General features: G+C 41.0%; 1 protein-coding gene across 1 annotated transcript in view; it reads left to right on the top strand.

Annotated features, from left to right (window-relative positions):
* SPOCK1 (SPARC (osteonectin), cwcv and kazal like domains proteoglycan 1) overlaps positions 1–23083 on the top strand; it is a 417544-nt gene that overhangs the window by 378174 nt on the left and 16287 nt on the right. The window contains exon 7 of the mRNA XM_031506078.2: positions 21238–21354. Within this exon, the coding sequence (XP_031361938.1) occupies positions 21238–21354 (117 nt within the window). The remainder of the gene's footprint in view (positions 1–21237; positions 21355–23083) is intronic.

Raw genomic sequence — 23083 nt, 5'->3', positions numbered from 1 at the left:
TGCATACTTCTATTACCTACTTTGCTTATTCAGTACTCTGTTCACCTCTGGGAGAAGAATGCTGGCACCCTCATTATGTGATTCTGGGGATGGGAATAAAATGTGTGCAGTGATGTGGATGATCTGATACTGTCCCAGGAGAACTGGGGGAGTTTCAAGTGAACAAGTCAGGCAGATACTGCAGTGGTAGTGCTGTGTTTTCTTCTGTCTCTAGAAGAGATTAATTTCAGCAGAATAAACACAAAACCATTTTCACAAGTAGCCTTATGATATCTGTGTGACTCCTAGTGCTGTCAACAGTTTTGAAAAACAGGTTGGTAGAGTGTAGTTCAAAGCAACTGGTTGCTGACCTAAAGCTGCTAGTGATCTGGATTTTACCCTTTTTTGTTGTTGATGGATATTGAAACAAAAGGCTCACTAGTGTTTCAGATGTTGCATACACACCTAGATAAGAAGAAGAAGATTAATATCACTGTAACCTAACTCTAACAAGACATCAAGATACTTTTCCCTAAAGCACATTCTAACCACTTATTCTATTAACTTTCTGTGAATTCCTTGAGAATATAATATTGGGTTCATCTGCACATAGAATCATTCTTGAAGGAAACAGATGTGTTGTTTCCTGTCCATAAATAACTTCATACATAAATAAGCCTTACTGACACCCTGCAACTATTCTGAGAACATGTAGTAAAAAAAAAACCCACAGATTTGCTGAAGAGATTTTTAAAAGCCTAGTAATAAATAACATACTTAAGGAACTGACATACATCTGCTACAAGAAAAATAAATGGCAACAGCTAACAGTGAATAGAAGTTCCCTCCAAGATTTTCCACCTGTATGAAAAACAGTATGAAAAGGAACAAGGTAGGCAGTCATATTTCAGAAGTATCTATTTAAGGGTGAAAGAAAGAAAAAATTACCAGAGTTTCAACTTTGGAAGTTAAAAATGTAGTTTCTTGATATAATCAAATCACAGGACTCATCTTCTGATTTCTTTCTTCCTCGCTGTTAGTCACTGGAACTTTGGGAGTCTCAATTAAAGGGGAAGTGGCAGACTTCAGTTGATTCTCTCCAGAACTATTGACATTATCCTTAAAGATTATTATTTTAGTTAGATAATCGTGAGAAAATGAGAAGATTTGAGGCAGTATTTAGCGTGCCAATGAAACAGCAGCTCAAGGGAAGTCTGCCTCTCCTCATCCCTCTTATTACATCCTCTTTCCTCAGGTGAGCTCCTTTCTTCCAACACACCTCAGTCTCTTTCTCTCACACTCAGCCACTCCTTGGCTGCCTTGCAGGAGCTCTGTGTGTCAGCATCCTGCTCTTAGAGGTTCTCTGTGTGTCAGCATCCTGCCCTGTCCTCTTCCAGCTCCTGTGTCACTGTCCCAGATCTGATGCCACCTCATCTCCTGGCAAAAAATGACACTTGTGAATGTGTTGTGTGCCCCCAAAAACTTCACTTCATCACCAGCAAACTGCCTGAGCACTTGCAGATTGGCTCTTTCCTGCCCCACATCCATTTGTTTGACTCTTAACTCTCTTCTCAGGAGTGCAAGGCTTTTGAAATTGATTCTTTCCAGAAAATGTCTGTCTGCTCTGCTTCTATGTGTGAGCAGCTTCTGCTCTTCAGCCCTGATCTTTCATCCTATTTATATAATTTTTATTGTACATTATCTTCATCTTAACTACATAAATAACTTGAGGAAAAGATCATATAATACGTATTATTCGCTTTATTATAAATATTCACAGGTAAATCTGCAACAGATTACTTCCCACTATGAGCTAATGTTCTTTTCAGAATGAAGGCATGCCCATTAACTAAAAATTTTTTACATGGCTTCAGCTTCAAACCTGGTGTAATTTTATCTGACTTTCATCTGATTTTAATTCAAGAATTTGCTTGCATGTGCAAAGTAATTTCCATTCATTTCTTCCCATTATCTCTACAGCCCTGTGAGTAATTGCTGCTGTCTATGAGAGAGTATGTATTAATATTTTGTTAGACAAGATTGTAACAGGTGACTTTTTGCTCTGATTTTCACAGACTGATAAATGTGGTAAAGAGTAACTTTTCCAAAAGGCCAGTCTCTTTAAACTTCAGGTCCATATAACAAGCAAGCAGGACTTAAAGATGATGAAATATTGCCATTAATACACAAGGAAAATAACCAGAATTTTTTTTCAACTCAGAGCAAAGAGATCTACCCACATCATGACATTTGATGCCAGGCTTATTTGCACCTAACCATGTTTATTTCAACAAATGGCAAATAAAAAAAAATACAAATAGAACATTTTTATTTAAACCCGTGATATTCACTCCTAGAAAACCTCTGTATTTTCTGCTAAGAAAAATAAGAAGTTTATTCTCTGGATGGAAAAAAGTGGATTAATGTGCCAGCAGTCAGCAATCTGCATGTAGATCCCTTTGGCTTGTAATTGTTTTTAAACTGGTTCACTGCACCCTTCATAAAGTATAGAGTCTCTTGGTAGGGGAGAAAATAGACCTGTTTATTCTGAGAACTTGTGAACTACTGTAATTCATTTCAGATTTATAGATTCACCGTCTTGAAATTGATGTTGTTTTTTACAAGAAAACAAACAGCCAATTTTTTTAACAAAGCAATGCAATTTAATTCTTACAGAATTTATCTGCCCGTGGATCAACTGCATAACACAATTTTAATTACACTGACCACACTTCACTGAATTCCCTCATTCTGTAGCAAAGGTTTATCAGAGTAAAGGTCCATGAGATGTGTTGAGCTCTTCTGAGCCCTAAGTCACAAGGTCTGCATTCTTATCATACAAAAAAAAAAAAAAAAACCAAACAAAAAAGAGACAGTCATTTACACTTCTGTCTTGAGGGAAGCTACTTACTATTGTATAGAGAATTTATGGAGAACACAAACTACTACGTGCCTTTGTGGTTAAGAAATCAATTGCAAACCCATCTAAAACATATGATTAGAAAACTAGGAAGTGTAGAGGCAGGTCAGCAGCACTAGATTGAAATGATTATTGTCAGTTGTTCGTGATGTATTAATTGATTTTACTACTTTCTTTGCAGCACAGATATAGTTCTCTGCTAGCAAGGCTTTGTATCAGCCCACTCACACTAAACTGCAGTGTTTTCTGAATATATGGATATTAATTCATTGCAGCTGCCTTTGTTGTGTCTAAGAGGAAAGAAACTACTGAGAGGAGATCCCCTGTGACAGCAGGGACTGGGAGAGCTGTCCCTGTGTCCTGGTAAATGCAGCAGAGCTTTTCCTCACAGGGGGAAAGGCCTCAACATCAGTACTTTAATGGTTTCAACATCATTTTCCCCACTTTGAAAATAAACCCATGGAGAGGAATTATCTGAATCAAGAACTATTTTCCTCTATTGCATTTAAATATACTTGAGGTGTTTTTAATAAAAGCTGTACCACTGTTGGCTGAACTGCCTTTCACACCTTTGAACCCATAAATCAGCTCAGGCAGAGAAGTGGAATTGGATGGTGATTCCCATCTGGTTTGGGACAAAATTGAGAGATGGGCTGAAAAGAGAGGCCTGGGGGAAGACTTGGCAGTTCCCTGGCCTGACACCAGTCCTGCAGAAGCAGGAAAGTCCCCATGGCTCCTCCTTGGAAATCTAGTTTTGTGGGAAGGCAGTTTGGCATGACTGGCACATGTGATTTCAGAGAGTTCTGTGGGCTCAAAGCCATTGAGGACATAGGAAACAAATCTGACTTTGTTAGCAAAACAGACTTTGTTAGCTCTGTTATTTAGAGCACTATTTATTTAATTTTTTATATATAATCATTAACTAATGGTGGTACTTCATCTTTCCATTGAAGAGCAGAAACAGCTGAACAATTTAGTAAAAAAAAGTAATTTTAAGTAGTTCTTAGGGAGATTAAATCAGTGATTTTGATTTGAAATGCATCTGTAAGGGACTAGAGAGAAGACAATTTGAAAAAGAGATCTCAGTCGATGTGTTGTCAGCCACCATTCGTGCTCCTTGGCATCTTTTGTAGCATCTCCAAAGTTTGACAGCAGAAATGGTGCAGTTCAGTCCTACAGTACTTTTCAAAGTACAGATGGGCCAAGCACAGATGGCTGAATTGCATCCTGTGCAGCCTCTCGCTTAAACAAATATAGAATAATTTCCCTGACACTGCTGGGGTGTTTTTCAGATTTACATTGAACTAAATCATGCCATGAATTTTTGATTTTCTCTTTATCATCATCCATCCCAATTAGTGGGTTTTCTTTCTGACACAATGCCAAATTGTTATATTCATCTTCATATCCTTTGCAAGATACATTTTATGCATCTGGAAGGGGTTATACCGTTCTGTATTTTATAGACACCTTCCTTTTAACAATTTCCTTGCTTAGCTAATAAAGCAGTCAGATATTTGATTTGCCCATTTCATGTAGAAAAAGAATAAAAATATGGTTTCTAAGCAAAAAGTTTACAACCTACATAAAGCAAAGGGAAGGAACAACACCAACACTGCTAATTAAAAATGTGCCAGCACAAGTCAGCAGTATGTGCAGTCTTACAGTCAGTACCTCAGACAAGAATTGTCATGTATTTGTCTGGGTTTTTTGTAGGCATGATGTTAAAGTTGAGTTTCAGAAGTCTCTGAACACGACTTTGCAGGTGTTTACAGAGAGTTTCTGACAGGTATGACAAGAAAAGCTGAAGATGCTTGTTTCAAAATCTGGTGACTGCGTAATAAAGGCTGTCATCGTTAACAGAGAGAAGTCAGCGATGGCTCAGTGAGGTGTGATCAGAAGTGAAATGTAAAGGGTCTCAAAACTGAGACTCAGAGCTCGTGTGCTCTGTGTGGGGACTGGGAGAGCAGTGGCAAAATGCAGGGAGCAGAGGTGGCGTGGTCAGCATGAGGAGCTGGGCTGTGCTATCTTTGCAGAATTGTCTTTGCAGAAGCGTTTTGGAAGGATGTGAAGAGAAGCTGGTGGGACTCAGCAAGGCCAGAGGAAAGGGCGTGAGAATAGGCAGGAGGAGAACTGACAAAATCTACTTAGCTGTGAGAACAGATTGGAAATGATGGTTTAAAGTATAATTTACTGACTTTGCACAACATTTAGGCAGAGATGAGCTTGAGAAAGGCTACAGCCCCACTAAAAGCATACAGAAAAAGGGTGGGGGAAAATGTGCAGTGAAGAACAGTAGAGAGGAGCAATGAGGAGCTCAGTTCTGCCTGTGGGGAACATAAGCTGACCAGTTGACATTTTTAAGATGTATGAAATTTAGACAGAAATTTCAGTTTGATGGGAAGAAAATCCATCCATCTTTCACGTGTGTGTCTTGGAAACTGAACTGAGTTTGTGTTTGTGGAGGACGAGAGGAGGGTGGGAACAGAGGACATCTCACAGATTGCTGCAGAGAGCAGGAATGGGACCTGCAAGAAGACAGGCAGAAAAATATGGGAGCAGAAACCTGGAAGACCAAGATTCTTGAGGAAACTGCACTGAAGGTAGCTGAGAGTTGGAGAAATAGAAGAAGAGGGGTTGGCATCAGTGCTGGCTGGACACACTCCGTTTGAAACATGAGTCTGTGTGTACTGCTGTGCAGAAAGTGCATGCTGAGCTGGGAAGGAAATCCTGGTGGTGCTTTGGAACAGGACCCAAGGCACCCAAGGGAGTTGAGGGAGTTCCCAGACAATGGGGACATCACTGGGATTTATGGTAGAACTGTAGTAAGTAAAGGAGAATGATTGCAACATTCTTAAGGTGAGAAGTCACAGCTATTCCTGTGCTAGAGGGCTTTTATTCAACAGTTTTACAAACGTATTCTAGTGGCAGGGACAATGCCATAGCTGTAGCATTTGCCCAGACAACACCAGTGTAACAAAAGATAGATTTTTTTTTTAATTTAGTAAAACATACCAAGTTGTTTGAAAGTAAACTGATGGTTAGAGCAAGAGGAGAGAAAAGTGGGTGTCATTTTCATTTTCTAAACAAGAATAATGATCTTTAGAATTCAACACAGCAGCTATTGAATTTTTCATTCTGAGATAACATAAAAGATATGGATATACAACAAACACAATTCCTACAAGAGCAACTAGGTGAAAAAGGCTCAGTGAGATGGGGATAACTGAATTTTCTCTGACAGAAAAATGACTGGCAGATCAATAGCCAAAAAAGCCAGCTGTTGAGAAATCTGTGAATATTCAGCTACAGCTCTATTGCAGATCACAGTTCATTTCTGTGAGTCCTTCCACCCCTTACAGGAGCTAAAGAATGACTTTATTAATCTTTGTTGACCTATTGACCTCTACATTTATGTCCAAGAATACAGATTTACTTTTGAAAATCTCCAGTTATTGTGCATGCATATATATTCCATCATGCTGTATATACAGTGTAACATATGGAGGATTGATATGAATCCTTTTCCTTTTAAAAGCGCCTAGAGAGGGTACTGAAAGGGGAAAACAATCAGTTCTTGTTTGAAAGCAGTCAGCTCGGGAGCTGAGCAGGCAATTTGTAAGCTGTGAGACACTGTCAGATGTAAGGTTTCCCTCCATGACCCTGCCAGACCTCCTCTGCTCCCCACTCTCCTCGTGCCCTGATGTCAGGTCATATTCCACATCTCTCACCTAAAGGCAATACAAAAAAAAAGGTCTTTTGTTGGGCTTTTGCTGGCTGGCTCAGAGGTTGGTACAGGCTACCCCAGCACTGAACTTCCTCCCCACTAAGCACTTAATTGCCACAAGTTGTGTTCCTGCACACCCAGAGCTGTGTCCTGTCACCTCCACCTCTGTGGGATCTTCAAGAAATCCTTTAGACTGATGTTTTGTGCTGCTCCCTTGTGCCTGCTGGCTGTAAAACCACCAGTGCCTGAGCTCCTGCCTCCTGGATTTCTCCCTCACCATTCCTCTGACACAGGAAAATATATGGACTTGTTTTCATGAAATGTGGGTGCTTGAGATTTTTTTTAATTACAGCTGAATTCTGTTACACAGTGAAAAGGCCTTGTAGGCTGAGTTAACATTTTCACTTTATAATTTTGACAGTGCAATATAGTACAATTGAATTAATCAGTTTTTCCTGAGTTTCTGTTACAGAGATTTTGAGGGTCTCAGTTAAATCATCCTATTTGGAGACCGATTACTAGGGAGGGAATGTATCATTCTGGTTTTAAATTTTCTTTCTGGGAACAGATTTTAATCTTTTCCTTCATTTTTTTCTATGGAGTCCTGTGGATGTATTCAACTCTGTTTTCAAAATATTTCCTATTTTTGTCTGTTTAATGAAGCATGTCCGACAATCCTCACTTTTTGCACTTTAGAGATCTGGAGGAGTAATTTCTTTTCCTGCTATTTTTCAGAAAGAAGGATTAAGCATTTGCTTTACTTTTTTTTTTTTTTTCCAAAAAGCAGAGAGTCTTTCATGCATGAGAAGTTGTTTCCTATGCTTGTCTAGCACTGAGCATGATGGGTTACTTAAAGAAACCAACTTCTCAGCTCTGCAGAGCTGGGATTTAGAAGCCTGGCAAAGGGTCAGAGGGATGATCACTGATCCCTCTGAGAGACCAGGCTGGTGGGACAGGCTGTGCTCAGAGCTGCTTGCTCTCTAATGCAGCACAGCGATGTTTCATCACTGCTTTCTAGGAGTTAAATGGTCCTTTTGCTGCCTTCCCCATGAGGATTCTGGCTGTGAGATCTGGAGCACACAGGGCATTGTTCTGCCAGCTCAGCCCCAGCTCCTCGATCCTCAGGAACGAGCAAGATGTCAAAGGCGTTTCTGTGCCTGGGACCAGATGCTCTCTGCCCAGGGTGTGTGCAGGTACTTTGAATCAGGAGCATGAGCACCTGACATTAGGGCCTGGACTCTTTTACCAGAGCTATTGAACTCGAATTTGGATGATTTAATGCCTGACTTGGGGACAGCAAAGTAGTTATCCTGCTGAAGGTCACATTCGATCACTCGAGTCATGATAAATATGAGAACGTAAGACAGCTCAGGGGAAATCTTCATTATTTTTATGAGACAGTCCAGGATCCCACCACTCTTGTGGAATATATAGGTAAAGGGGTGGTGCAGGGAATTGGTTCTTTTCCCCGTGTCTTCTTTAGTAGAAGATAAAAAGGATCTATGCACCGTATTAAGAAATCCAAAGTGTATTCAGCCTGGAGAACTGCAAACTCTGCTGTCTTTGGCACTGTGTGTGTAAAAGGGTCAAGAAGGAATGAGAAAAGGAAGGGAAGTCCCTGTCTGTGACACTGCCTAGACAAGTACTTTCCAGATTAGGTATCAAACTGTCAACTGCCATGCTCAGTTGTGGTCTGCTCCTTCATATTCAGTTTTGGTGGAACTTTCACATTTCTCTGAAGAACTGGTTATGTAACAGGACATTTGCTTTCTTATCTCTCTCTCCACAAACTATTGCTTTTCAATCAAACCAACAACAGCAAAGGTCAGAATTTATGCAATAACATTAGGTGAGAGTGCAAAGGGAGAGCTGGAATAGAAGCTGGAAGCCAACCATAAGCCATGGGCAGCTCTCTTCTTTCTTCTTGCAATGTGTCACTGATCCATGAAGGAGCATCAGCGTCCTCTGTGTGTGCCACCTCTGTACCCACTGCTGGGAATGTGTACTGTTGCTCTTAGTAGCAACATTCCATTCTTTTCTATCTCACAGTTGTCAATAAATCATCTGTTAAATGAATCAGGCCTTGTGAACTTGTACTGGCAAGATTGATTTTTGCATGATGTTTCTTTAGGAAATGAATTAAATCTTAGAAAGAAAAATGTGTGCACAGTGGCAGAGCATGCTTTCACAGGGAGAGTATTTATGATGAATAGAAGGAAAATAGAGTACACATGCTTCAAAGAGCACAATCTTGTAATGATGCTCAGTACTAATATGATCTGAAGTAAAGATGGTAACATCAGAAGCTTTCAATGCAGAAAGATTACCATTTCCTTTGAAAGCATTATTTACTGCAAAATCCTGAGATACTTCTAGATATACATTGAGTTCTTGCATTGTGATTTACCTAAGTCCTATTTTTTTTTTTCTTTTGGCTTTCCTCTGTATCCATCAAAATAATAGGGCTTTCAGCAGTGCTTTCTACAGATAGAGGGTATGAATGCAAGAGTGATTTTTTTCTCTTTTACTGCCTCCCTTAACAACAGCTGAAGGAGGAAGATCCTCTTGCATTATTACTTGCATGGAGGCAGCTCTGTGAGTCTTGAGCAAGAGTGAATGTGTGTCCCTTCCATCTGCTGGTACACAGACACTTAAATCCAGTCTCATGTTGCTGTCAGGGAAGGCTTCAGAAAGAACAAAAAAATTCCCAATGACTTCTCCAAGTCTAACATTAGAAGTGCTTTTCTATGATCAATCATAGCAAGTGAAGTAGGGAATTATTTTTGATCCTTGGCACTGAGACACACATAGAACAGCCTGTGGTAATTAGCTCACAATGAAATGATGAGACTTTGTTGCCTTTATGGAATGACTGCTTTTCCTGACAGGGACAGGGATAGCAAATGGTGCTGTCATCTGCAGATACTTCAGTGTCCAGGAAGTTGTGGCAAAATGGAGAGAGTACATTCCAGCTCTATAGTGAATTAAAAACAAAAATAATTTAAAGGTATGGAACAGTGAAATCTTAAAGGCATAAGCAACTTTTGGAGGAAGACTAAATAATACATTCTAAAATTCTTTCATTGTGTGACACCCAGAACTTTTCAGCTAGCCATGTAAATTCAGAACCTTGGAAAATCAGATGCAGGCCCATGGTCTAATTTGACTAATATGGTCTACATGTACTCAAATCTGGGATTTGAACTGGATATTCTGATAAAAATATCTAGACAAAATACTGTTTTCACTGAAGGATGAATTCCTGTAGACAGCTCTGAGCAGTGTTAGAGAAACCAGCAGAGCCTCAGAGTTCCCAGGTTGCCACTGGAGCTGCTGATGTTTGCCCAGGTGCAGCCTTGTCCTGCACTCCAAAGCTCAGTCCCAGCATGCCTGGCTGGACCTTTTACAAAACTTTCTGATTGCAAGCACTTTGAGAACATTGATCACAGCCACTTTGTGCATCACTCAGAGTAATTAAATAATTACTCTGAAGAGCACTTCTGTGGCCTGGCAGGGGATGGGGCTGGAGGAGCTGACCCAGATCTGCATTCAGACCCCTGCTGCTGCCCCCTCCCAGAACATTTCTCTTTTCTCACCCATTCTTTCAGCAGGTAGAATCCAGGAATTTAATCTTCTTCAGAATGAACAAATTTTAAATTATTCAGATTATTTTAAATGATTCACATTATTTTGTCTTTGGCTTAAGCCATCAGCAAGTCAGCATCTAGGCCTGGGAAAGGGGGAGGTCTCCTTTCCAGGCAGCCTTTTCTCCTATTCTTTGCTTTTTTTTGTTCTCAGGATTGCCTGTGCTTTGGGGAGATAATAATTGCATCTACACAAGCTTACAACTGCTCTACAATACACCCTGTCAGCCTGGCCACTTTCAAAGCTTTTTCAGCCACAGTTGCAAATCTGTCATTTTTCTTTTTTTTTTTTCCAAACAAATTCCTTTCACCCAAGCCATTTTTATATTTTTTGGAATTGCACAGCTTATGGTTTTCATAATGCCACAGAGTGGTTTTGATCTCACTTGCTACTTTTCTATTATTTTGGATGTTAAATATTTTAATTGTGCAAATGCTTTTAAAATTTGGGACATTTTCAATAAACCATATCCTTGAATACACAAAACTCAAGCCCACCTCTAAAAGACTTTAAAAATACACAAATGTGCATCAAGAGCTGAGAAAATTCACATTTCCTAGATTGTTCTTTAAAATAATGCTTTAGTATGAGATTTTTGCAGCTACATTCCATACTTTTTGAAGTTATCGATTCCCACAGCTTCCAAGTGTCATGTGCTCATTAGTAAGCTCATCTTACATTTTTCTTTACTCTGTTAAATGAAGTTTTGTAGCTACATGAGGTAATACATGTTACAGTAGGCAAATAACAGACAGTGAGTATTTTGAGCCTTTTTTATCTACAGCCCTCTCTGACACTCAGCTCATTTTAGCTGTCCTCTTTTTAATCCTGGAGAAGTCTGTTTTCTGCTTTAGCAGCACTCCAGCTCTTCAGTACAGAAACAGAGGCTAAAATTATGTCAGTGACCACCTCAGCCTAAAGCACCAAAGTTTGTTAAAAACTGAGCCACTCCACCACTTGGCCAGGGTGGATTCAGGCAAGTTCCCAAGCGCAGGTTCTGTGAGGAGGAGATGCTTTTTCATTTCACCCCAGCTGGGGTCCTGTCCTTTGGGAGTTCCCCTGCTCACACCACACAACTGGTTTGTGTGCCCAGAAGCCAGAGCCCTGCTGTGCTGCACTTCCCTGTGCCTCCAGTGAGAAATGCCTTTGTTACTGGGATGCACTGGGATGAACACCCCAGACCAGTGTGTTTGCTCACACCCCGCTGTTAATGGCACTGCTCTGGTCTACAAATGGCTCCAATAAAATCCTAGTCAGGTCATAAATCCATGCAAATTTGGTTCCCAATATTCAGGACTACTGTATTTCCTTATGGTGATTTCTGCTGGGTTTGGTTGTTCCATGCTGCCCTGCGTGCTGGGTCACAGCGCTGCATTTCCTTCTGGTGTTTGTGCATTTCTGCCTTTGCAACGTGCACTAGTGCATGGGTAGTTCTGATTTCCTGTCAGGGGATCTTTACAATCCACAGGGGAGCTATGTTGTCTCATTTGCACTTTCTTATTGAATTTCAATCAGGTTTCCCAACAATTTGCTGGAGAAACTCCTGTGAGACACCTTCAAATGCTCCCAGCCACATGGTGTCCGACAACTCCTCATTTTCTCTTCTAGGGTTGTCTGTGTTTTCTCATTTAGGAATAATTCACCACATGACAACATTTTACATTAATGAAGCCCTGGTGGTATCAGATGTGATGACATTCTGTAGGGAACAGAGAAAATAAGCACAGGGATAGACTCAGTATAAAGTAAAAATCAGCTGATGTGCAAAAAAGTTAATGAGGGGGAAAACCAGCTTCTGCTGGCATATGCTGACTCACGAGTATCTCTCTCTCCATCCTGCTCAAGCACAGGCAAATTATATTTATCTGTTGCTTTCAAGGGTCCCTCAGGAAGAGAATAGGGATAGTGACCTCCAGTAAAAATTAAGTGAATCTATTCAATTGTTTCCCCCTTTTTTTCTGTCTGATAGAGCTACAATTCCTGGAAGAAGGAGTCTTTCCAAAAAACTCCTGGGTCCCTCTGCAGGTTTTAGGCAGTATCCAATATCCCAGCAGAGATTCTGGGAAGAATTTGGGTTGTGGTTTTTTTTTTTCTCTGAGAAAGCAGCTCAGTCCTGGTGCCTACTGTCACTCTGGAAATGCCCTGTGCTAGATGCACTCCTGCTTCTGTCTTTCTGTACAATATTCTGCAGTTTGTTTCTTCAGGTAGAGCAATGGTCATGGTCATTACTGTGAGGGTGAAGAGCCCAACCATTACCCCAAAACAAGCATATCCAGCCTACACTAGCATTTGGATCTTGCTGCCCATAAAAAGAATAGCTTTTCACATTGAAGCAAGCAAAAAAAAAAAAAAAAAAAAAAAAAAAAAAAAAAAAAATCAATGACCAACTGGGAGCTCCTTCACTTTAGATTTGAACAAACTTAAAGAGATAGTGTCAGAACAGAATTGTGTAGAAGTAATTTTATCCTATGAACCACCTTTCTGTGTTTTAAAAGAATGGTATCATATAACAATGAGTATCTCTTTTTACTGTGACACTACAAAAATTATCTGCTCCCATTGGGTTTTCCCTTTATTCAGTTTAGGTCTATCTGTGATTACACAAGGAACTGTAAAAACTGGAGGTCTCTTACAGCTCATTTCATATATAGTAGTATTTTCAACTTCTTTTTGAGAAGTGGTGTATATCTTATGCTTCAACATAGGCATTCTGAGAAATCACCCTAAAAGTGTTTTCACTTTTTTCCCCTATAAATAGTATTTTCATTTTTTATTCTTGGCTGTTGCTTTCCTACTCCAATTGGACATAAATAGATATGCTCATTTCTCCTCAAATACTTTCAAATTACTAATTTCACTTCCTGAATTTTACTCTTTCCAGCTCAAGGCCATTTTCTTTATGAAAGGTAGCAGCTGCCCTCAAGTTATTTCCAGCTACTGTAACTCAGAACATTTTTACTGAAGATCAGAATCTAAAATTTCTCTTTGTTCAGAAGTGGAGCAAAACAACCTCCTGGATGTGAAGTTCAGCAAGTCGTCTCTAACATTTTCAGCTGTGGCCTTGGAAGGTCTGTGGGAAACAATTCCATTTAAAGCTCAAATATACCCACTATGGTAGCTTATACTCTTTGTCTAAAAACAACTGTCCCACAATTCCTTCATTTTAACCCCAGTGAGTTTTCTTTCCACTTTTAATTATTCTTCCAGCTTTGCTTATTTGTTATTCCCAATGCCTTGGAGTGCAATATCTGCTGAGCTGTCGGCAGCAAAGTCAAATATCTGTGAAAACCTCCCATGGGCTGTGAGCTGTGTGTTTACTTACAACACTGCTTTAATCTCAGAGCAGTGGTCAGTTTTTCTAAGAACTCAGCCCTCTTGCACAGATTGGCCAGTGCTGGCCAGGCCCAGCTAAAGCCACCTGGAGTCTGTTCTCAGGAATCTGCTGGGCACATCTGTCCACAGCAGAGTGTGGAACCAGAGAGGGAGGGAAGAAGGAAGGCAAGAAGGGAGATGATGCCTTAAAAAAAGCCTTTTTTTAATCCAGAGTGCTGCATGAACTGGTGGAAAAGTCCACTCAGTCAGACATTTTTATTTGCTCTCCTTTAGTTTTCAGTTGATGTAACTCTATGAGGGCATTGGAGTGAGCTGGCAAATGAATTTTGGGAGGCTAAGAACCATACAGGAGATAACATTTTAAATGGTACCTGACATGGCCAGAACGTCACAAGGGATGTTAACTCCCAAGAGTTATTATTTTATTATTTCCTGCTTGGCTCTGAAAGTCCCCTACCATCATTATAGTTTGGATGTATTTAAAATAAAACTCCAGGTTTCTTAATCACCTGGCAAAGATGCACTTTCCAGGGTTTCCACAATTAATGTGAGCACAAAAGGAAGTGGCAGTAAGTACCAGGAAAGCAGATGTACACTTTGCCTCCAGTGCTGAGGGAGCTTTGTGGTTCTCAATCTTGGTTCACACAGTTCTAGCTGAGCTTTGTGTTTTAAATGTGCCATTTTAAAGCAGCTTCAGATCAAAGTCTATTTCATCTTCCCAATAACTCAGCTGCTCCTGTAATCATCTCAAAGTCTGAGCTGCAGGGTCCTGGCATCTGCTGCTGTATATATTAGTAAGACAAAGCAAAACAAGTGACAGGAGGATCAGAGGTGGTTATCAGCATAGGTGTCAACCCTGTGGAGGGATAACCAGTGAGTGCCAAAAATGCAGTGAGACAAATACAGCCAGGTAGAGCTTTGTCATGAAGTGGTGGTGATACAGGAGCAATTTTACAGGTGAGCTGTTCATGGATTGGACCAGCAAGGCACGTTTGGAATGCACTGCCTTTCCTTATAGTAACAGCAAACAATCCATTCCTTTCTACTCCATAAAATTATTGGCATAATACTTCATGTTTTATTGTTATAAGGAGTTGCCTGAGGCCTCCATGAAAAGAGCAAATTAGAGCATTACTCCTTCCAACCACGAACAGTGAAATATTTGTGGAGGCCATTATCACCAGAGTTGCATCACCAAAATATCACATATAAAACACTTGGGAGTCATCTGCAAGTCACCCAGATGTGTGTATGGTTATATGCATCTGTGTGGAGCTGGATTGGAAGTGGAAGGTTAGCACAGCCCTGAATTTATCTTGGTGCTTACTTTCAAAGCAGCTCCTGCAGCAGCAGTGTTTAGAGCACCATTCTTCAGTTCTGGGAGCAGACCCACCCTTTTGGCCAAAAAGATGCTACAAATTTTTTGATTGCCTGTTTTAATAATCCACACATATGTGGACACAATTATATCAGGATGAAATAAGATGCTGACTTACTTACAAGAATATGTAATTATGTTTGTCAGAGAAAGCATGGTTAAAATTGCTGCATTTTCTTTTTACAAAGCATGCAAAAATCAAAGTTAATATAAAAATTAGTACTTAGGACAAAAGATCTCATGTCAACCTCCATGCTAAGGTACATTTATGTCAAACCTTCTTAAGAAGTGTTGCCACATTGTTTTTAAATATGTTTTACCGTATAATTTAGTTGAGTTAGTCTTCAAAAATACAAAAATTAGAATTCTTTCCCTTCTGAATTGCTGAAATAATGCCTGTCCTACTTCTAAGTGGAGGAATATATCACTATTGGGCAATGTCATTTAGATTTGTGCTATATCATGTTTTAATCAAAACTAAATGGACTTGTCCTCCAGGCTCACAGGACAAATGAGTGAACAGTTTGTTCTGGTTTCTGCTTGGGAGCCAGGAGCAGGCAGGGCTGGACTCCAGTAATACATCCACTGCCTCTTGTTGCTCAGGGAAGAAAAAAACATCTAAATCCATGGGCTCTCTTGCAAAAGTTTCTGTTTCTTATTTATGTTTTGTGGCTGGTCACCTCGACCACAACCCATTGATTCTGCTCCATGCAGCACATTTGCATCCTTAAGCAGGTGATTAAAAAGTAGTGGCATGTCCCTAAGCTGAAGATTTAATTTGCATGGGAAGAACACTAACCTCACTAAACTAACTAAATACGCATTTTTAAAAGCTCCAATTTGTTTTCCCCTTTTTGTTATTTCCCTGCATTTGCAGTTTCTTTCCTTCTACACTACAGAAATAGTGGAAGCTGTTCCACGTCTCAGGGGTGCAACCCTTTGGCATTCAGAGCTCCTCAATATCTGCCTAAGAGACTAGTTAGTATTATATAACAGTAATATGAACCCAAAGAATCTCTCCACAAGTAGCTGGTAGGAATGTAGTACTACTTGTAAGAATTATTATTAGAATAAGAACAGCAGGAGTGAGAAGGCAACAGACAGATGCCAGAGAGATGCCAGGAAAGTCAAATGACACAAAACCTTTTGTACACATTCTGTGAATCTGGTTGCATACTTCACTTGTTGGGAGACAGTGCAACCTACCACTGTAACTTGTTCCTGGTCAATATGGACTTCTTCTTAGCCACAGTGCCAGAATATTCCAGCAGCAAGTGAGACACTAATATGCTGCAGCAATGTGTTTCCTAAGTATTAAGTTTTGTTTAGAATTCACTGCAGTAGAAGTTGTGAGGTTTGGAGGATTTTATTTTGTTAGTGGATGGAGATTTTACAATATTGCTTTGCCAAGCTGGAGTAGAAATGGGATGTGATTCGGTATTGATTTAATCTTACACATCTACAGGTAAGTTCAGTTTTAATGTTGATTTCTATCACTAAGTACTATTGAAAGTCCCTATCTGAAAGAGGGAAATTAAATATTATACTGCTAATTTTCACCATCAATGTATATAGATTAGTATCTGTAGAGCTGCAAAAGTCCATAACAAAAGCAGGCCCATAAAAGCCTGAGCCTTTACAGCATGCTAATGGCTTTCCATTAGGTCAGATTAATGCTTTCTGCTTGGTGAAAATAGGTATTTAGCAACAGTGCTTTCAGTTTGTGAGGAATAAATAACTGCTGGACCAAGTGCTTCACCCTCGGGAATTAATCTGCACTTTAGGTGCTTGTTAATAAATCACTTCTGCCAGATAATTTGTCACATCAGCAGATGCAGATCTGAGGATGTTGTTGGGTGCAGCAGCTCTCTGTGTTCTCATTGCTGAGACTCAGAGAAGAGAGAGGTTCTGCCCCTGCTCGAGGGGGCAGGGCTGTGCTCTGGGCTCAGGCTGGGCAGCTGGCTGTTCCCCAGCCTGGATCTCCATCCCTGCCCCTCCATCCCTGCCTCATCATCCCTGCCCCTCCATCCCTGCCTCTCCATCCCTGCCCCTCCATCCCTGCCCCTCCATCCCTGCCTCATCATCCCTGCCCCTCCATCCCTGCCTCTCCATCCCTGCTCTCCATCCTTGCCTCTCCATCCCTGCTCTCCATCCCTGCCTCTCCATCCCTGCTCTCCATCCCTGCCCCTCCATCCCTGCTCTCCATCCCTGCCCCTCCATCCCTGCCCCTCCATCCCTGCTCTCCATCCCTGCTCTCCATCCCTGCTCTCCATCCCTGCCTCTCCATCCCTGCTCTCCATCCCTGCTCCTCCATCCCTGCCCCTCCATCCCTGCTCTCCATCCCTGCCCCTCCATCCCTGCTCTCCATCCCTGCTCTCCATCCCTGCCTCTCCATCCCTGCTCTCCATCCCTGCTCCTCCATCCCTGCCCCTCCATCCCTGCTCTCCATCCCTGCTCCTCCATCCCTGCTCTCCATCCCTGCTCTCCATCCCTGCTCCTCCATCCCTGCTCTCCATCCCTGCCCCTCCATCCCTGCCCCTCCATCCCTGCCCCTCCATCCCTGCTCTCCATCCCTGCTCTCCATCCCTGCTCTCCATCCCTGCTCTCCATCCCTGCTCTCCATCCCTGCCCCTCCATCCCTGCTTTCCATCCCTGCTCTCCATCCCTGCTCTCCATCCCTGCTCTCCATCCCTGCCCCTCCATCCCTGCCCCTCCATCCCTGCTCTCCATCCCTGCTCTCCATCCCTGCCTGCAGCAGCTGCCATGCCAGGTGCTCTGGGGGAAGCCATGGGCTGTGAGCACATCATCAAAGCCATCAGCAGGGAAGGATCCAGGAATTCCTGTTACAGGAGGGGCTGATATCAGATGGCTGCTAAAGCAGAGCCTTTGTTGACACCGATGAAATAGCAATGTAAAGAACTCGGGTTGTTTTCTCTTTGAGAGGTGTAGGAAATGAATTGAAGCCAGGGTCTCTTATCTGGGGGAAGACACACACCAGTGAAAATGCCTATTTACATATGGTTGCACTTGGATCTGTTTCACAGCACCAGAGCTTGAAATGGTTGTTGACAGTTGACTGGACAGATTCCAGTTGTGAGAGAGGGGCTATGGAGAGTCTCCTCCCTTGGTGATTCTCTTCAGCCTGGATTTTTAAATCAGTGCTTCTAGTCATGTCAATATCCATATTGTCTGCAAGCCTGGTGTTCTCTCCTTATAAATCTTCAAATAGCAAGAGACCCATTATCACATCCATTCCTCCCACAGCCCTGCTCTTCTTATCTGGGGAATGTGACTTGAAACTTCTATTATTAGAGAAGAGGTGCATTTGCACTGCATTTTTCATGAAGAGGGTTCTTTAAAATGCTTTATAACTTCTATTAATGTAAATTTATATGTAAGGATCTCAGATGAGGGGCTCCTCCAAGCTAATTGTTTGATATATAACTAATGGGCCCTACCACCAGAAATAAAACATTGAGTGCTCTGGTTCCTGGATGCCAGAGCACTGATTTTGTTTGTATGAAACTCCTGCCCTCTGAATGTCAATCCACTGTGAAGTGTCCCAAATGTGCCCCAAACCAAATTCAGAATGATTATATGCCTCTGATAATGTTCAAATGAAATAAATAAAAATTGAATCAGTTCCATTGGGGAGAAAGGCAGGATATTTTTAACCAGGCATGGTAGCATTAAAATAAAATTTAATACAAGAAATGTAAAATAAAAGGATACTTCCTCTATTTTAATGTGCGGGAAAAAGTAAGATTGAGGGCATTAAATACTTGAAAAGGAATTTAACTGAATTTTGCATTAAATTTTTGAAGTCTTGTCCAGAAATTTATTATTCACTCCATATTAATAGCAAAGTTGGCTCCGGTTTGACTCACGAAACAGTATTTATTCTAGTGAAGAAAGACTGCAGTCCTACGAGAGAGCCTCAACATCATACTCACTGTGGAATCATCCTTAAGCAGCATACTTTAGAAATATCACAGTTACTCAAGAAAAACTATCCAGAATGCAGAAAACTCCAGTTCTGGGCTTGCTGTCAATCATGCCTCAGATCAAATTCCAAAGGAAATCTGCAGAGTTTGTGGTCAGCAAATACAAAAGCAATAAATTCACCCAGGGTTCACTCTCAAACACTGCCCTCAAAAAAAGCTGTTTCTCAACATGGCTGAAGCTACAGACATGGAAAGACTTTAACAGCTTCATTACAAATGGCATTTTACAGACCCTGACATGTTTGATTGGCTCAATTATAGAGACAAGTTGTTTCCAGTCTGATTTACCATTAATTACTTCTGTTTACCATTAATTAATTACTTCTGTCCCACCTATGCTGTGCATTCAATCCTGGTTTGTATTGCAATTTATAAGGCTGGATTGCTATTTCCCCAGTCCATGCAGCTCACACCAAATGCCACTTTGTGAGATTTATTTTAGAGACTTCATTTGGCCCTGGGCAGGGAATCCTGCGGGGTGCTGAGGCTGGGGGACAGGGTGTGTGTGCTCCTTGTTCCTGCCCTCCATACAGGGTGAGTTTGGGAGCAAATCCAGTGTCCCTCAAAGCATTTGGCTTAATTTGAGTTGCTGTGGTGTCTGGAGTTGGTTTTGTGTTTGGAAGTACACAAATCTGAATCAGAGAAATGGCTCTGGAAGGTATTTTCCTCATTATTCTTTCTTTTTCCTGGGCTTTGACTGTCTCTGAAGCTCAGTGTACCTGTCCAGAAGGCACAAGAATGGATGTTTGTAGTCCAGAGTTCCAGCCTTGGCCTCCTAAAGGTGACATGTGCCACCATGATTATTTAATAACTAGCAGGTTTGCACAATAAAACTGTATGACTCATTTCTTGGACAAATGAATCCTCTTTTTTTCACCCAACATGGAAAGATAAGATAATTTACCATGAGTAACATGTAATATTAATTCAAATGGGAAAATAAAGTGGTAGCTTTTTCAGCAAGGTAGGCCACTTTACAATTAGTAATGTGTTGTCTTCCATTTATTTTACATTGATGGGATTTTTTTTTTTGTTTAACACCTGATTTTTTCTAACCTGGACTCAGCTTTAGAGGGATATTGATCTTTATATCTTTATCCTTCATAGGAAAATTTATCAAACTCTCTCAGTGTTACAGAAAAAAAATGGGATAACCTTTCTTTTTCTCCCCCCTGAAATTTAGAAAATACTATAATTTCTATTTTTAGCTTCAAAGTATTTCTGTCCCAAACTAAAGAATGAGAACAAACAAATCCTGAGAACAGCTGTGACATATCAGCAAGTTCCTTGTCATAGGAACAGTGAGTTAAACTTGGGAAAGCTGTGGGACTCAATTGTTCCTCAATAAGGTGGAAGGAGGGATATTAAAATGTGCAGTGAGATGGAGAAGACTTATTGTGACTGTGAAGGATGTCTGCCTCTATGGCATAAAGTCTTGCTCTGTATTTCAAGAAGTGTCATTTAAAATGTAGAGTGAGTGCACAGTAGGAATAATAAAATTGCCTGAGCGTGTGAATTTTAAGCACAAAACATGATACAGAAATAAGAGTATTTTTTTTAATAGAAACCCGTGGCTAATGCAGGTTTCTTCCCTAAAAATATTTGCTTCAGCTGAACATTAATCTCTTGAAATAAATTTCTGGGAAAATTAGATACTTCTCAGTAAAATTTATAAGAAAATAAATGTTTTACCTAGATAACAAAATGGAATTGACAGCCTTCAGAGGTGGTAAAGTCTCACTTGCAGTAGAAGTAGAGCAACAAAACATTTTTTTCTGTATATAAATAAGTATATATATTTTTCTATTACCGTGATAATAGCCTTATACAAAGCTAAATGTGGTTATAAATTATCCCTAGCATCTTTTTTGAGTAGCATGTCTAGGCAAGGATGTTCCTCCTCCCCATCTGTTTGACTGATATTTTTCTCTGAAATCCTAAAAGGTGAAAACATTTAAGTTAAATAGTCACATAGCTCTAATTGCCAACTGGCAGGGAGCTCTGCGTGCCACTTCTTCCATCACCAATCATCTCAGCTTCCAAGGAAGTACTTGAGTACAACTTAAAATTCATAATGACTTACATTTTTCTTTTTATCTTGCATCCTGTTCCCTGACCTTCTCTTTTTTTCCTTCAGAGCTCTTAACGAGGAGAGCTTTACAACCATAAACACAATTTTTCTAATGGCCTCTCCGGGGAGAGGCTTTTCCCTGGTGCTCCTGCCTGACTCTGCTGCTTTGTTCTCTGCCAGCTTGCACAGACAAGGAGCTGAGGAGCCTGGCCTCGAGGCTGAAGGACTGGTTCGGAGCCCTCCACGAGGATGCCAATCGTGTCATCAAACCCACGAGCTCGGAGACACCACAAGGCAGTAAGAAACCCTTTCCCCTCGAGCACTGGCTGTTGTAGGAGCTTCCCAGCCTGAGAGAATTGAATGAGCACTGCTGGTGGTGCTGCAACAACCTGTCAGTGAATAAGCAGGTACCCAAGACCTGATGCTGCAAATAAATGCTCTTTTCTGAAGGAGCTGCAGTCCTCCTGTCCTCTCTCTCTGGCCCAAACTGGCAGCCAGAGACAGAGGGACCTTCACAAGTTAATCAGGCAAATTAGTGTCTGGAGGCCATGGAGATCACCTCTGCATGAGCAACTGAAACTGCTCAGGGAGTTCTCTCAGGCGCTGGGGTTAATTATGATGGTGTAGTTTGTGTCTGTACAGTTAAATTCCATCACCCTCCAATTCAACGTGGCTGCATCCAAATAATTTCTTTGGGTTGGACTCTGGTCTCTGCTTAACCACCAGTTTTATGACCAGGCATTTTCTGACACAATGTCATTGGAATAAGATGAAAATATGGCATACGAGCATCGGGAACATTATGCCAATGTTGGAAAAAAACTCACTTAGATTTTACTTTAAAATTTCCTGCTAACAGTTTATGTACAGGAAAGAATAATTAAACTATCCACATCTGAGACATGGAGCTAGAAGAGTTAAATGGTCAAGAAGGCTGCAGCCCATTGTGTCCTAGGTATTTAATAACACCATCTTTGCCTCTTTTTATACATTTTTTTTTTTAAGAAAGGAAGAAGAGGAACAGTCTAGAGGACATTTACTCTCTGCGGGTTAAGCCAACATGACTGATTTTGATGTCATTTAGCCACCAGGGAGGGGAAAGATTCAAATAACAGCATAAAAAGAGGTCATGCTCATCAGAGAGCCAGTGTAAATTCACTTTCTGTAAGGATTCATTAATTCTTTTAAACAGTGTCCCAAAACACATAGGCCCTTGGGCTGCAAAGCAGGATGCACAATTTTTAGCTAGGTGTGTGTCTCACTGTCAGTGCACTGATTCTCTGGGATGAGCTGTATAAAGCCAGGGTCCAAACCTGGAATTCGAAGGGTCCAGTCAGCTGCTGCTTTTATGGATCTCTTCACCTGGTGTCCCTGTAGAGTGACAGCACAGAGGCTGCAGGGGCACTGGGGCAGACCCAGCACATCAGGGTGGGCATTTTCTGCTGGTCCAGGTCTCTACAGCCTCTCTCTTGTGCTACATCTGAGCTGGGGTAGCAACAGATTGCCTCTTCCTAAAGACACAATATACCACAATATTGCTCAAAACTACAGTCAAACCCAGTGATTCCAGCACACATCTTAAAACTCTGTGCTGAAACAAGTCATGTTCTGTGTAAATGATCTTTCTTCACATGTCCCTTATTTTGCACAGTTTTTACTACAAAGTTAGTAGCTTTAAAACCGTATGTCCTACTTATTTCTGAAAGAGTGCTCCAAAAAAAGATATTCTCATGCAGAGGATCCGAGCCATGGTGAAAAAAGCAACTGGATGTGCAGCTAATCAAGGCTTCCAGATGTGAATTCATTTCAAACCCCATGACAGAAAGCCTTAGAGGCTTTAAACTTTATTTGAAGTCCTTTAGGCCCAGAATCACAGGAAATCTCATTTTATCAGATTGTCAAAAGGATGTTTTCATGCAGATAACTTGTGACATCCTCATGATGACCTTGCCAGAGGCCAAAACCTAAAGGTGTTGAGGTTTTTTTGGTTTTTGGGGGGTTTTTTTCCCTTAAGCAATTTCAGTGA

Source organism: Lonchura striata, chromosome 15 (assembly GCF_046129695.1).
Source record: "Lonchura striata isolate bLonStr1 chromosome 15, bLonStr1.mat, whole genome shotgun sequence".
NCBI classification, from domain to species: Eukaryota; Metazoa; Chordata; class Aves; order Passeriformes; family Estrildidae; genus Lonchura; species Lonchura striata.
This window is presented reverse-complemented; position numbering and strand designations above follow the sequence as displayed.